The 16,555-nt window shown below is 38.6% G+C and overlaps 2 protein-coding genes across 4 annotated transcripts in view; both read left to right on the top strand.

The window, feature by feature from the left end:
• Positions 1–10,139, top strand: part of LOC120416585 (cAMP-dependent protein kinase type I regulatory subunit) — a 132,777-nt gene extending 122,638 nt beyond the window's left edge. For all 3 annotated transcript variants that reach the window (XM_039578321.2, XM_039578322.2, XM_039578323.2), the window contains exons 2-5: positions 1,696–2,055; positions 7,037–7,256; positions 7,857–8,011; positions 8,075–10,139. In XM_039578321.2, coding sequence (XP_039434255.1) covers positions 1,696–2,055; positions 7,037–7,256; positions 7,857–8,011; positions 8,075–8,296 — 957 coding nt within the window. In that variant the 3' untranslated portion in view covers positions 8,297–10,139. The remainder of the gene's footprint in view (positions 1–1,695; positions 2,056–7,036; positions 7,257–7,856; positions 8,012–8,074) is intronic.
• Positions 10,140–15,655: 5,516 nt separating this feature from the next.
• On the top strand, positions 15,656–16,555 carry LOC120416567 (arylalkylamine N-acetyltransferase-like 2). The gene has a single exon (XM_039578300.2). The coding sequence runs from the start codon at positions 15,830–15,832 to the stop codon at positions 16,487–16,489; it is 660 nt and encodes a 219-aa protein (XP_039434234.1). The 5' UTR covers positions 15,656–15,829; the 3' UTR covers positions 16,490–16,555.

Raw genomic sequence — 16,555 nt, 5'->3', positions numbered from 1 at the left:
GGGGAGCAGATTTTAGCTTTCCTTAAAATTACCCCGCAAATAAAATCTGAATGAATGAAGAACCGAATAAAAATATTTTCTTTGTATAATTTGTCATGAAAATACCGCAAAATATTACTCGGATACAAATTTGAGTATTAACTATGCTAATCTTAGAGCATTTAATTAAAAAGCTATTTATTACTCAATTGGTTACCAAAAATATTTTTTTAATCCTTTGCCGTATTACACCATGAAAAAAAAAGATTCAAAATAGCTTCTGTTGTCATGGGAAATGCATGAACAAAGTTCGTTCAAATCAAAAATAACAGTTTAAAATTCTCGAAAAAGTTGCGAAACTCTAGGAAATCAGTCAAACGTAGAATGTTCTAGTATTAACGTGAATCCAGTTTAATATGATGTTTTAAGAATTACCAGATTTCTGGTACCGGTAGTTCACCTGGCCTATCGAATGTAACCAGACCTGACGGTTTGGGAAGTAAGGAAGCTTCTTCGTATATCTTGAACAAAACAGCAAGAATCGGTTTAAACCTACCAGTAACACCCACAGTCAATTTAACATTACAACGCCCAAGGCTCTAAAAAAGTTGGAACGGTAATTTCAACTCAATGGTTCTCGGGCATAACTCAACCAATCAAGATGATTCTTCTTTCCAGTGATTTGTTAGGATGTCTAGATGATTCTAGAACTTTGCAGAACTTTATTTGATCAAATCTGTAATTTTTGCGATCAAAAACATCGTTCCATCTATTTTTTACACGTGTAAAAAAAAAAATTCGCCATTAATTCCGCGGAGGCAGTCGTTATAAAAAAGGTGGAACGATGTTTTCGGTCGCAGAAATTACAGATTTGTTCAAATCAAGTTCTGCAAAATTGTAGGATCATCTAGACATTTTTACAAATCACTGGAAACAAGAATCGTCCCGATTGGTTGAGTAATGCCCGAAAACCAGCGAGTTGAAGTTACCGTTCCACATTTTTGGGAGGCTTGGGCGTCCGTGTAAGTTGGACATGCGTTGGGCGTTCCAGTGTTAATCAGGCGCTGTCATATTTTTCGCTTTTTTCCAACTGCGGCAATATAATTTTCCTCTGGGCATGAAAAATGCAACACCGACTTGGTCTTGGTCGTCGCGGGCTAAAAATATTCCAACTGCGGTTGCCTTCCGTACAAGTGGTGTGCGGCAAGTGGGGGAAACCGCACTTTTGTTCCGTTCATAATTCAATTTAATTCTAGTTTATATGCCTCCACGACGGCGCTGCTGTCAGTCAATGGAGAAGGTGGAATATTGAAAACAAGGAGACAGCTGAAGTGAGAGGGTACACTCTGTGAAAAAAAAACTTAACCGCAAAGATTTTCTTAAGAATTTTGGTAAATGTTCTCAGTAAAGTTGACTTTTCTCTGATTATGTAATTCAATTCTTAATTATCTACTGAGTGTACTGTTGATTGAGGTGAATTATGTTCAACTAATTTGAGTTGTCAATATTGGGCCACAGTCGCATTAATTGGCGACTTTTCCGGCTGACCGACATGCAATCGAACCGGTTGGCGTGCCAAGTTATTCCCGCGGACACGACACGACAAAACTGTCGTGACGATCGTGTTTGGACAACCAGATAATTGAGTTGTCGAAATCTTGATCCCAGTCCAACTCATACTAAAACCATCCTCTTTCCCCCTCTCAATCCTTCCAGGAGCAGGCCAAGCTGGACGCCAGCAAGCAGGCGCCCACCCCGGACGATCTGGACGACCTGAGTCCGATGCCGCAGACGGCGGTGCCACCGGTGCGGCGAAGGGGCGGCATCTCGGCGGAACCCGTCAGCGAGGAGGACGCCACCAGCTACGTGAAGAAGGTCGTCCCGAAGGACTACAAAACGATGGCCGCCCTGTCGAAGGCGATCGCCAAGAACGTGCTATTTTCCCACCTGGACGAGAACGAGCGGTCGGACATCTTCGACGCCATGTTCCCGTGTAACTTTCTGCCGAACGAGCCGATCATCCAGCAGGGCGACGAGGGCGACAACTTTTACGTGATCGACATCGGCGAGGTTGAGGTGAGCGATTGGAATTTTTGGAGAGTTTTGTCAATATTTTTCTTTATTTTTAACACCGAATTCAACCATTATTGCCTTCCAAACTGAAGTAAATCTTCAATTTACTTCTGATTTTCCATGAAAACAGGTTGGGTTGTATGTACTGTCATCAAGGGTAACATTTGGTATGGGGGGCAGGGATGGAATAATCGCAAAAAAATCAATTTCGCTAGCGAACTTTCTTCACACGCGAAAGAGAGAGGAGGCAAATCACGCAAAAGAAATTCGCTCCCGAAATTATCCAAGAAATCAATCCGCGGATAATTTTTTGTAAATTTCCTTGCCAATCAAAATTATTCATTTCACTTTGTTTACACACATTGCCCATCTACAAAATGTGGCAGGTAATTTTTCGACGTGTGGCGTTACACTTGCAAGTGTAGCAGTGAAAAAGATGTTCCGCCGAATAATCAAGATGATGATTTTTTTTAGATTCCTTTTACCGATCTTTCGTGCGCGAGAGAGGAGAGCCATGCTCCCTTTGGATTTTTTCTCTTGATGAACGTCCAATGATTTTCTTTTGATGATGATTATTCCATCGCTGATGGGAGGTGAGATTGTGTCATACAAAAATGCGGGAATTTGTATGACCCAATCTCACCCCCCAGACCCATTGTCCCCCCTTGATGGCGGTATGTAAAAGCTCTTTCAAATGAAAATAAAATGAAGATGGCTGCAACCAAGGATGCCAGATGCACAGATTTGTCTGTGTTTCACAGACATTTGACCTTGTGTCAGACATTTTTTGAGGAGTACACTGCCGTTCTACGCATAATTGTCCCATGTCATTTTTGGTGGATTCTGACTTTTTGTCATTTTTAAGTTTAGTTTGAAAATTACTTTTCGAGAAACTCATAAAATCTAGTACTTTGTTCGGAAACTCATTGAAAACAACACCAAGTCTGTTTGTCCCATCGTTGTACTTCTACGCATAATTGTCCCACCAAGTATTTTCTTTCACGAAATTATCAGTTTTACGAAGTATTGTGTCTTGTTTACCTATTGTATAGCAAGAGGATTACAAATAAAAGTGATAAACTGCTAACTGGGATGATAAGGGACTTATGGGTAGAAACTCAAAAAACGGTCGAAAAAAATCAATTGCGTTTTTCTCAGTTGCACTTTTTTGAACATGAACATGGGACAATTATGCGTAGAACGGCAAGTACAGAACTTCAAAAAAATTCATTAAATTAATATTGTATCTATACAGCAATTCCATTTCAAAAAAGTTCTCCGGTCGGGCTTTAAAAAATTTTTGGGGGTTCCTTGGACAAAATAATTAGACCCGTATTTTTTTTTGTTTGGCCATTAGGGTGACCTACGCCGTGTTAGGGTGGTCTGAAAAATTGCCATTTTCGTCATTTTTCGCAAAAACCTCTTTTTTCGAAAAATCATATCTCCGCGCCATTTCATCCGATTTTAGCTGTCTTAGACGCAAAAGAAAGGTGATGAGTTTGGCTATTTGGAAAAAAATAGTAAGAAGTTTCAAAAATCTAGCTTACCATTTGAAAAAGTCGCATGAAAACTTAAAATGGCGTTTTGACCGTGTCTGGACCAAAGAGCCTATGTCTGAAAATATTTTTATCGGATTCCTCGGAAAATTTCACAAAACATATAAAAAAATTGGCGATGTCGAACCGTACGTTTCGGAGATATGATTTTTTGAAAATAAAAACTGAGTTTTTCGACGCGCCACGCCCAAAACTGGAAAATTGGGCACCTATGCTTATGCTTATGCTTATGCGCCACGCCCAAAACTGGAAAATTACGAAATCAGCAAAAAAACAACTTTTTCCACTAAAACTGCGATAACTTGAAAATTTCAGCGATGACCTATAGATGTTATGGTACCAAACTTTGCGTCTTTCAATTACGAAAATTTTGATACCCAGACACATACACAGACTTTTTTACAGACATTTTAAAAAACTATGTGGCATCCCTGGCTGCAACACCGTCTTAATTTATAATAACTTCATTGACACTTTCCAACGTCATAAATTTTGAGGAAAATGGCTTCCGAAGCTGTCTTATTTCACGTCATAAGATTTCCTTATAGCATTGAAAATGTTGGACCTAATGGGCAACTAGCAATTTACCAAAAAAAGTGCAAAGTTATATATTTAATACTTTATTTTTAATTTAAGAGGAAAAAGTGAATTATTCTTGCCGACTAAAATGAAGATAATTACAGCACGTACCATTCTCAAGTGTCATATTCTTTCCAGATTCGGTGAAATGCACAATTTCGTTGAATTAAGTTTGATAGACCCAAAATAGGTACTAAGCCCAAAATAGGGACAAATACCCTAATTAGTTTTTACTGAAAATATATTTTATCTTCAAATAAAACTTTTATCAAAAATCATTTTTTTTAAATTCCAAAATTCATCAATTTCGTTCATTACGTGATTTATTAATATTCCCTTAAACCACACCCGTCATTATGAAGGATTAACGATGTTTATTGATGGTTCTCACCAGGGTCTGAACAGAAAAAAAAATCTGGGAAAATCTGGCAAGCCACTTTTCTCAAAGTAATAAGCATCTTTTTGTATCAAAAATGGTATATTTTCACTTTTTATACATTTTAGCTTCACAAAATAAACGACATAAATTAAATCAACTTAATCTGAAAGAAATAGTAAATTATGTTTTTCAAGGTGACACTCAAAAAATCTGGCAACCCTGGTTCTTACACAATTATTAGTAGTTTTTTTTTATAAAAATAAACTTTTTAACGGTGCACATCAACCAGAGTTTTTGCACCCAGATTTTTGTTACATACATTTTAGTATCTTCTTAAGTACGGGTACTATCGAAATATATTTTTTTTATTCACCCCTAAAGTACTGTCAACTAAGTAATTTACATAAAAGTTTGACTATTTTTACAATCACGTTGTTACAGGATTGGGTCCGTAAGTTAGAGAATTTTGGACTAAGAAGACAACAACTTCCTTCGTTGCTGTGCACCCTTCAGATTTCCCGATTTTGGTAACATCCCTGTTTTGGCAACATAAAAATAACGTCGTGTTGCCAAAAACGGGATGGCACCGTTTTCGAGTTATATCCAAGAAAAATTTATTTTTTTGCTGAAATCGTGATTTTTTTACCTGTAAAAGCCATATGCCAGCTTGACAAACAAATCATTTTTTCCACTTTTTAAATATGATTTTTTTTGAAAAATTGGCAACACTATTAAATTAATTTTGACCAACTTGTGCCATGGCTCAACAGATGCCTTTTTTGTCCTTTAAAACATGTCTGAAAATTAGATTTTCAATAATTGGTATTTTGCGCAATTCAATATTTTGTGTAAAGAGTCGAATTCATTTTTTTAGCTTGTATCTATTTTTATTGAGAAGTCCTAGAGAAGCAATATCTACAACTTTGCCAAAAATTTTCGTAATTGAAAGACGCAACTTTTGGTATCCAAACATGTATAGGTCATCGCTGAAATTTTAAAGTTATCGCAGTTTTAGTGAAAAAAGTTGTTTTTTCCCGTTTTCGTCATTTTCCCATTTTTGCGCGCGGCGCGTCAAAAACACGGAATTTATTTTCAAAAAATCATATCTTAGAATCCTGTTAATGAACTCCTCCCATTTTTTGTATGTTATGTAAAATTTTCCGAGGAATCCTATAAATATATTTTTAGGCATAGGCTCTTTGGTCCAGGCACCGTAAAGTGGCATTTTAAAGTTTCATACGACCATTTCATATGTTAGTCTAGATTTTTGAAACTTCTTACTATTTTTTTTATAGCCAACTTAGCACCATTGATTTGCGTATAAGACAGCTAAAATCGGTTAAAATGGCGGGGAGTTGTGATTTTTTTGATAAATGTTCTTTTTGCGAATATCGACGAAAACGGCATGGACGAATATCGTCGAATGGACAAATAAAAAAAATACGGTCTAATTATTTCGGCCAGGGAACTACAAGAAAAACTTTTAGCCCCATCCGAGACTTTTATTTTTTTCCATGCTTTTTTCGTGGGGAATTGCTGTATTATAACCTCAAATATGACATTCTGACGAAAACATGCTTTCATTGGAAATGTAAAATTTCAAAATTGATTTTTTTTATTATTGATATAACCCCCAAGGAAATTTGTAAAATCGTTGAAAATTCTCAAAGGAGATAGTGTTTGGCAAACTGTCAAACCCGACAAAAAGCGAGTTTGCTTGTTTGTCATAGTTGATGTTCCAATTTTGGATTAAGTTTCCTTTTCAGTTCGCGAGATATTGAAATACATTGTAAACTTTTAAAACTGACACCCACCAGATTGACAGAACCGATTGAGATAAATCTGCCAAACAGCAATTGCATTCCCTCACCGCCGCTTTATTTATATTTATCGTTTTTCCTAAATACTGATCATGGCACAAACAAACACGTATCCAATTCGACAGCTTTGCTCCGAATGATAATAGCACATTGATGGATCTGCTCTCTATAAATAAGTCGAAACCGACAACAGGTCGAAGAAGAGGGTGGAGGGGCTCATTTCAAAGTGAAATTTTTGCGCTTAGAATCGTATATTGCGAGAGCGAACAATATTTAAAACGGTGTTTTTTTTTAATGCGGACTAAATTTGTGCAATGTTTATTTATGTTCGCTGTGTTTTTGATTGCCGTTACAAACAGAGAGAGAGACTTTGTAAACATGTGAGTGATTTAATAGAGAGAGAAAAAAAAGCCGAAACGTTCCGTTCGTTTTTGCCATATTTATAAAACAATCAATTACAGTGTTGGAACAGTGCTGCCAGTTTGAAAAATTTGATCCGCCAGAGTGATGGTTGTTGATTTTTGAAATTGCTGCACATTTTTCAACTGACTCAGCGCCAAATGAGTACACTCAAATGAAAGACCTTTGACAGCTAATGACGATCTTCAATCTTCTTTCCACTCCCTCCGCGACGCAATCCGAAACTGTAGGTCTTTGTGAACAGCGAACAGGTGACCACGATCGGCGAGGGCGGCAGCTTCGGTGAGTTGGCCCTGATCTACGGGACGCCCCGCGCGGCCACGGTGCGCGCCAAAACCGACGTCAAGCTGTGGGGCATCGACCGGGACAGCTACCGGCGCATCCTGATGGGGTCGACCATCCGGAAGCGCAAGATGTACGAGGAGTTCCTGTCGCGGGTGTCGATTCTAGGTATGTTTCGGTTTTTGAGGGGTTGGGATTTGTTAGCGGAATTGTTGATTTTGGCAAAAGATTTGGCAAGCGGTTTTTGGAAGCCAGATAACACTTATACACAGAAAAAAAAATCAATTCCCGAAATCGTGAATTGTGTTCATGAATTTAATAACCACGAAGAAATTTATTCATGAGTATGGTGCATTTGCACTATAAACGTTAATATATATTACTTGGTGGTTCGCAAATTCATGAACACAATTCACGATTTCGGAAATTGACTTTTTTCCGTGTGCAGCAATTCCATTAGAACGTTTTGAAAGTGATACTGTTTGTCAAAAATTGTGAAGATTTGGGAATTACACTCAACCCCCGGTGGTTGGTCACGTTTTCGTTTGACTAAAAAGTGACGAACTGTCACTTTTTACACGGCGCTCACGCACACTATCAAAGCAAACGTTTGGTAGTGTGTGTGAACTCCGTGTAAAAGGGGTGTCAAAATAAAAAGTGACCCCGTTCGTTTGACAACAGTTGGTGTCAAACCATCGGGGTTTGAGTGTACTCAATAGTTAAGATGTTTTTGAAGTGAATTTGAACTAATTTCCGTGAAAATTGTAGAGAGCCTGGACAAGTGGGAACGGCTTACGGTGGCGGACGCGCTGGAACCGGTTACATTCGAGGACGGCGAAACGATTGTCAAACAGGGTGAGCCCGGAAACGATTTCTACATTATTGTCGAGGGATGCGCCACCGTCAGGCAGAAACGAGAAGTGGTATGATTTTTTGTGACAATCTTTAAAAATTGAAATTTAATTGATTTCATCAACCAATTTTAGAACGAAGACCCCGCCGAGGTGGGCCGGCTCGGCCCGAGCGACTACTTTGGGGAGATCGCCCTGCTGCTGGACCGTCCCCGGGCCGCCACCGTGATCGCCCGCGGCCCGCTCCGGTGTGTCAAACTGGATCGTGCCCGGTTCGAGCGGGTACTCGGCCTATGCGCGGACATTCTCAAACGAAACATTACGCAGTACAACAGCTTCGTGTCACTATCGGTCTAAATGTAATAAAATAACAGAAAAATAACAGGAGACAAAACAAGTTTCACAAAAATCAAAACAAAGGAAAGCTAACTTCAAATGTTACAAACACAAAATGATCCCCCCCGTCACCCCTTGGAAACCGTTTATTTAACGACAGAACAAAACAAGCTCTGCATGATGCCTGTATTTAATTTTCGAACAAATCAATGTGACAACCATGGAAATTGCTGTGGGCCCCACCCCCTTGTGGCGGGTCTTTGTCATAGAGCTGTTTACTTAAATTAGAGTAAAGCGAGCGCGAGAGAGAAAGAGAGAGCGAACATTTTGGACGTTACGTTTAGCAGAAATCATCATCGCCAAATCGTGCAGTGAGACATAAAGCCGGCACTCGGTTGCAGAAAATCACAACCTGTTTTTTTTTTCGAATCCTGCTTCTCATGTGATCTGCATTTGAAGCAGACAGGCGCCGGTAATGACCAGCTGTCAAATACGTTTTGACAAGCACTAGAATTTTCTCAAATTAAGACAAAATAACTCCTATGATGGGTTGCTCTACATAAGCGCGTAGATTGCTAGTCATTAACGGCGCCTACATGGTCAAATTGAAGGTTTCGAAAAAAAATAAAAAAAAATGTGACCACGTTTTCAATGACAATCTATTAGAACTGTTCATTTTAATTTCACCATAAAATTCTGGAAATTTTCAAAATTTTAACAATCTTTCTTCACCTTTTTGCTGATCTAGTCAATATTGGCGCCTGCCTTGTTCGAATGCAGATCTCAAAAACGCGAATAAATATGAGATTAATAAATTTATCGATTGCTGAATTGTTATAATTTCTTGGAAAATTTTACCTAAATTACCTGAATTCGATTTGACACAAATTAAAGTACACACTACAACCTGAACAGTACCGGCGCCTGCCACGTCAAACTGCAGATCGAAAAAGAACGCGTTGAGGAGCAATTACTGAAATTTCTTGCTGAAAAACGGTCCGTTTTCTTTGCAACCGAGTGCATCACAATCGCGGATCGAATCTACCAGAGCGCACGCGAGTAAAATCTTATTATCTATTCGCCGTGACATTATTAGTGTATATTTGGAGCAACAAAAATCTAGCGAAACTGCGCTACACCGTGTAACAATTAATCGCGAGGAATAAAAACCGCCAACCGATGTGTATTTTAACAAAAAATATTGTGAATCGTGCAAAACAGCCATTCACCGCAAGCTTCGCTGAAGGGGAAGGAAGTGTGTTATACCATTAGCTAGATATGTCTTTTTTCTCTACAAAATAGCTGCAAACAACTACATGAGCGCACTGCTAGTGTTGAAAGGGGGAAAAACACACTGAATTATTAGAAACGGAAAACCACAAACAATAAGGAGCGAAGCAGGAAGCTTAATGCAAAACGTCGTTTTTTAAATTGTGTGACTAAAATTATATTGAAAAAAAAAAGAAGGTGAAGAAAATAATTCAAATGGTGCGAAATAAGCTAACTAGCGAAACGGGAAGGGTTCGAAGGAGGGTGAAAGGAATCAGGTCAGAAGGGACAAGCCAACTATTTTAGGGAAAAATAAATGCTTAATCAATGAATTATTAAGTATGACGGAGACATTTTAACGCGCCAGGAGGCGATAATCAGCTGCGCACGCACCTTAGAGACATATTTAGAGTGGTTTTGCAAATCTCGGGTGACTTGTTGGAACTTTTGAACCTTTTTTTGTTGAATGTCCTACAATTTAGGACATTAGGACAAATGCTTTGAGTTGGACATTATGGTAAAGTTCTCTGGTGTAGGACATTCGGGGTTGAATTTCCTAGTGTTGGACATTAGGGTGAGGTGTTCTGGCATTGGACATTAGGTCAAAATGACAACTCTGGTGTTGAACATTAAGGTAAATGTCCTCATCGTTGGACACTAAGAATGATTATGTGGTCTTAGGTAATTACTAGTTGGACATTAGTGCAATGCTATAGTGTTCGGCGATTATAAGGAAATAATTGTCGAGATTAAGGTAAAATGCCCCAGTGTTGGACGTAGGTCCTTAGGACATTCAACTTTAAATCATTTTTTTAAGGTCAAAGTTGACAACAAGTCACGTGGGTTTTGCACTTTTAGAAACGAGATTAGTGAATAAAATATTTAACAAATCGAGTGAACGTGGGGTGAGGAGTGAGAATTCAAATGATGGTATACATTATTATATTAGACACATATTGAAGGGGAACGCATGTTTGCACACAAACACACGGTAAATCTTTCTCTCCGTTTTAACTGTTAAGTGTACTATGACAACACGTGGATACTGTTAAGGATCGGATCGGTAAAATTGTGCTGAAAGAATTATTTAAAAGTGGATTTTTAAATTTGGATTTGTTACGAGAAATTATTTGGAATCTTTTTTTTTCAACTTTAATTCAATTCCAGTTGGAATTTTTACAATGTCAATTTAAATCATAACATTTTAAGTGAAATTATCTTTCAAATAAAAACTATTCATTTCATCACATTAATCGAATCTAGTGAAGAGAAAGTAATCAACGACCCGCCAAATTGAGCCCCCGTAATGATAAAGCAACTTAGACATCACAATTTCGTTACCCATTAGCAGCTCGAATCTTCTTGCTTTCCTAATGCGTACTGATTTCCTTTAACAAAATTTAAAAAAACGAAGCAAATATTGTCATCTTAAATACATATATTTATACATTGTAGTGTGGATTCATTCAACTTAGTAAAGGAAAACAAAACAAAAGTTTAAATTTCTACACGGTATCGTTACTTCTATCGGCAGCAGAGCAAAAGCTGGATTCCTTTAGTTGAAAAAGGCTGGACCTTTTCGTGTTTGACAGACAAAAAGCACCTTAATAACTAACACAAGCACTACTAGTTGATGTTTCGTTACGAACTACTACTCTTAATATTATAAGTTATGCGAACTAGCGCAAATCTGCACCTTTCTTTAGGTTTGAAGTTGAAATTCTGACAAGCAAAGTTCTCCCAATTAGTAGAAAGTGCGTTTGCATGCCGAAACTCTAGACCAGTAGGGCAACCGGAAATAGATTCAAACTTCTTGGTAGACGACCCAATTACAACGTTTCCAAATTTCCGCTGTAGACCGGTCTTCTCCCTATCTCTTAAACCCATCTGACAGATTAGAAAACAACAGTGAAAAATATACCTAAAATCGGAGTAATAGTATTATTAAGAATTGGCTGAAAGAGACTCTATTTGGTTTGTTCTCACAATTTTCAGTTTAACAACTCGCGACTAACATTTGAAGAAAAATCCCCTTTCGGCAAATTCTCAACTGAAACAAAAATGAATTAATCTTTCTCACATCTTTTAGACTTAAGTTCACAATGTAATGCAAAAATCAACAAACACAAACACTTTGAGCAAAAGTTTGAAGAAACGAGAAAAAATCGTTCTAATTGTTTATTGCTTGTTTAGTGAGACACATTTATTCAAACACCGTAGAAATATGTATTTATACACGGAAAGTGTGTGTATTTGACACGTTCATTTAATATCATTTAGGTTCTAAGCAGATACGTACAGAAAAACTAATAAACATGATGGACGAGAAAAGTCGCGGCGTCTGTTTGATTTTGCTGAGAAATATGTCCTTCTTATTGCGAAACGTGAGCTGAATAAAACAAATGTATTGAGTCTCTAATTACCATAAAAAAATAATGTGAAAAAAATGTTAGCTTTAAAAAAGCTTATATTGTCATCAAAACCAATAATAAAGCATAAAAAAAAGCTCATTTCCTTTGTGATTTGTCCTACTGAAAATGCCTTGTTGAATTTGCAAATATTTTAGAACTCTGTTTCAATAACCCTTGAACCTAATTTTTCAGTAACATATTATATAAATTTTCTTGTGAATTTATCAGTAAAAAATCATCATCATAATCAAGTTAAAAAAAAAATGTTCGCCCTACAGCATTATCTTGGCGTTCCCCCTATAGGGGGATGGCGTCGCTATATATTTAGACCACGTTTTCCACTTTTCCTCCATCGAAACCGACTGCTTTATCGACTTCATTTTGCTGGGCGAGATAGGACGCCGTCTATTTTTAGACGATGACTCAGCACTTTCCACTTTTGCACTCAAAAAACCAGACGGCAGCACGATGTAACGCCACGTCCCTATTGCGGAACTTCCTCGAAACTAGGTGTCCGAAAGCTTGAAACGGTAAGGCAATTGCAAACCTCTTTTTACACCTAAGCTCCCATCCACTCCTGGGTTCGACCTGACGACCTTTGGATTGTTAGTGCAACTGCCTACAAGCGACTCTACCGGGACAGGACCTGGACTGAGCTAACGACCTAACATCTAGGTTAGACCGGGGCCAACATTTACTTCCCCGTTCGATGGTAGGCGTGATCAGTCAAATCTCGTCTCGAAAAATGCAACCGGGACCTTCTGGGATTGAACCCAGGCCGACTGGGTGAGAGGCAATCACGCTTACCATTACAACACCGGACGGCATAATGTTTGACGGCTATGTCACATTTATTTTGAAACTGATTTAGCTTATAGATTTGTTCTAACAAGAGCAAGAAATAATCTCATTTATCAACGTTTTCGTATTGTAGTTAACAGCTTCTCTACCAAGCTCAGTAAAATTCAATACCATTCCGTTCGTTTCATTGAAAAGATTAGACATTTTCGCAAAAGTTTCATTTTTAACATTGAAAATCGGACCAATAGTTTCGTGAGTTGAAAATTGCAGGCTCATTAGGTAACAGCTGGAAAAATATTTATTGCAATTCCATTGTAAAACTACTTCAAAAAATCAAACCATCCACATTAACGACCCCCGGGCCTTTTGTGGTCTCTATTGCAAGTTTCTGCTCGAACCTAGGAGTCCAAAGGCTTGAATGGGGAGAGCACCCAAACCTCTTTCTACTCCAAGGAACCTTCCACCCCAGTGTTTGAACTGACGACCTTTGGATTGCGAGTCCAACCGCCGCCAGCGATTCCACCGGAGTAGGCTTGGTTTGGTGTGTTGTTTGTACTTATGGCATGGAGACGACTCCTACACCTGGAATGACTTAACGGCCTAACAACAACCAAGGCCGGGACCGACATTTTACTTCCTCATCCGATGGAAGGTTGGAGCAGATGGGAATCGAACCCAGAATCATCCGCTTACAAAGCGGACAGCGTAACCAATCGGCCACGCACTGCTCCTACAAAACTACTTACTTTTCCTGTAATTCTTGAACGGCGAAACAGCCTACTTTTCTGTACCACAAATAACGGTATCGAATAGAAACACTTTTCAAAACAAATGCTGAAAAGTTCTACCTTTCAGCACTGAAATGAATGCTGAAAAGTTGAACTTTTTAGCACTTGTTTTGAAAAGTACTACTTTTCAACAATGTGTTGATCTGAATGGTGGATTGACTAAATACATGGACATTATTTGACTTACCCGGTTTCCAAAGCTCCAGAGAGAAAAAAGAAGAAAATTATCTCAGCTTTCATAACTTTTGGTGCAGGTTTTCGATATTTTCCAAAAAAACACTTTTTTTTTAATTTTTGTTTTCTAAACCAGATTTTGCACCATCACGCACTATGACTCAGAAGATGTTTTTTTTAGTCTCCTAAAACATAAAAAATGATAAAAGTTTATAAATTTTTATTTTTTTCATTCCGTGTGCCTACTGTTTCCGAAAAGTCCTAATAATAATCAACAACTTTGCCGAAGGCACCAAATCGATCAGAAAATACCTTTTCAAGATACAGAATTTCATACATTCACGTACCTACCCATTTTGTATGACCAGCCCAAAAAAAAAAACTGTTTGAGATAATTGCAAAGAACCGGGAAAAACCTGGAATTTGAAAATCAAAATTGATACTATACCTAGTTCAAAAGTTACGTTTAAATTATATTTTCTTACTTTTGGATTCGAATTTCTGATCTTTTTGAGTCAATAGGGGAACTATACCCTTTCTCAGCCTATTTCTATTATCGGCCTATAAGCACTTTGATCATGAATTACAGCTTTCATAAAGTGTTTTTGACTGTTCCAAAGTAATAAATAGCTCAAATAAAAGTGAGCAAGCAACTCTCCATTGCTGATACATCTGAAAATGTTGATTAAATAGCGGAAAACGGCAAAAAAATACACTGAAAGAAAAATACACGCCATTTCTATGAGATTTTTTGATTTTTAGTTTGAAAGTGAAATTTTAAGGTGATCTCACGATTTTTTTTCGTTCAAAATTTTTGAGGAAATAGCCTTAGATGTATCAAAAAGACTCACGAAAAATGCAGAATGGTATGTCTCTCCTAAAAAAATACAAAAATCATTTACTAAGCCTGTTTTTTTGAAATGTGGTCTAAACGTCAAAATTTTCAAAAACCGATAGTGGGAATCGATTCCCCAGACAATTTTACATTAAAGTCTTCATATTGACCATTGTCCTATGTCCAATCCTTGGGAAGATACAGCGATTTTAAAAATAAAAATGTTGAAAAAATGGGTTTTTTGGTGGTTTTTGGCAATTTCTATATGACAGACTTGTTTTTTCAGTCTCGAAAATATTTTTACCGGAAAGCTCGTCCGATTTCCCATAAGTTTGCCTTTGACAGCTTTTGACCACTTAAAAAAAAACAGTTTAGTAAATGATTTTTGTATTTTTTTAGGAGAGACATACCATCCTGCATTTTTCGTGAGTCTTTTTGTCACATTTTAGGCTATTTTCACAAAAATTTTGAGCGAAAAAAATCGTGACATCACCTTAAAATTTCACTTTTTAACTTAAGAATCAAAAAATCTCCTAGAAATGGCGTGTATTTTTCTTTCAGTGTATTTTTTTCGGAAAGTCCGTCAAATTTCCTACAAGCTTGTCTTTGACCACTTTTTGATACGATGCAACGGTTTCGAGATACAGCAATATTTAATTTACAAAATACAAAAATACTTAAAACCCTTACGCCCTTCTCAAATGTCATTATCGAGTGCAACTGGCTCCATATACACAAAAATGGCTTATATAGGCCTAGGATAACATGTCTAAAAAGTTTCATTGAAATCGGAGAGGGTCGGGTACAAAAGTACCAGAAAAAATCCTGATTTGAGCTGGAATTGCTCTATTACAAATCGATTCTTTGAGTCAGCACGCGGGAATGCTTCTAATTTGAAGCATTCCCCCACTTAACACATTGCTTTGGTTTTGAAAATACCCATACGCGTGTGGTGTGTAATTTGGAGCAACTTAGTCAGAAGAAAATATCTCAACGGAATGAGAAAACCCAACATATCACTGCCTTCTTACGTCCCGCGACGGTAAATCACACCAAAGTCTGGATGAAACTTACAGCTGGATCGTTTAAAAGTCACCACCCGTCAGCGTTCGACATCCATTCTGTCGCGAAACTTGTTGTGGTTCGAATAGCTCACGCTGCTCAATACTAAGACTGTCGTGATTCCCATTACTAAACAGTTATTACCGATCAGAAGGGAGTTCCCGGCTGAAACTTGTCTCGCTCTGCAAATCTCAAAGTGTGTGACTTGAACGCGATGGAGCAAACCTCGGAGACGAACCTCGTGTTTCGACGGGCCACCAGCGAGGACCGGGAAGCCGTCCGCGAGGCCATGGCCAAGTTTTTCTACGCCGAGGAGACCGTTACGGTGTGTTACTACAACGGCAGCGAGGTAACGCGGGACGATATGGAGTTTTCGTTGTCGCTGATCGAGCACGGTTACGTCACGCTGGCACTGGACGGTGACCGGATCGTGGGACTCACCGGAGCTGGAATGATCGCGGCGGACGAGGCGGCCAAGCTGCGGGAGCAAGCCGACGGGGCGGAAACGGAAAAGTTTGGTGATATTTTGCGCTTTTTGGCGCACATGGCCGAACACGGGAACGTCTGCAAGCGATTCGGAGTGGAGCAGGCGTTCCACGTGTACTTCATTGCCGTCGATCCTGACCTCCGCGGGAAGAGTCTGGCCAAGCAGCTGATGGAGATGCAGTTTGAGCTGGCGGCACAGCTGGGCGTTGCGGTGATGAGCGGGGACATTACCAACATTCACGCGGGGAGAATGGCTCTAGGAATGGGACTGGAGTGTGTCTACACGGTGCTGTTCAACGACTACCGGGACGAAAAGTCCGGCCGGCAGGTGTTTGTGACGCAGGAGCCGCACGAAGCGAGGACGTTTGTGGCGAAGCTGGAGCAGTGAAGGCATTTGCTTAATTTTAACTAGTTAGCTTGTATATTTTAATGAATAAGTAATAATTAGATCATT

The sequence above is a fragment of the Culex pipiens genome, chromosome 3, assembly GCF_016801865.2.
Source record: "Culex pipiens pallens isolate TS chromosome 3, TS_CPP_V2, whole genome shotgun sequence".
NCBI lineage: Eukaryota > Metazoa > Arthropoda > Insecta > Diptera > Culicidae > Culex > Culex pipiens.
Note: the sequence above shows the minus strand (reverse complement) of the source record. Positions and strands in the feature narration are given on the sequence as shown.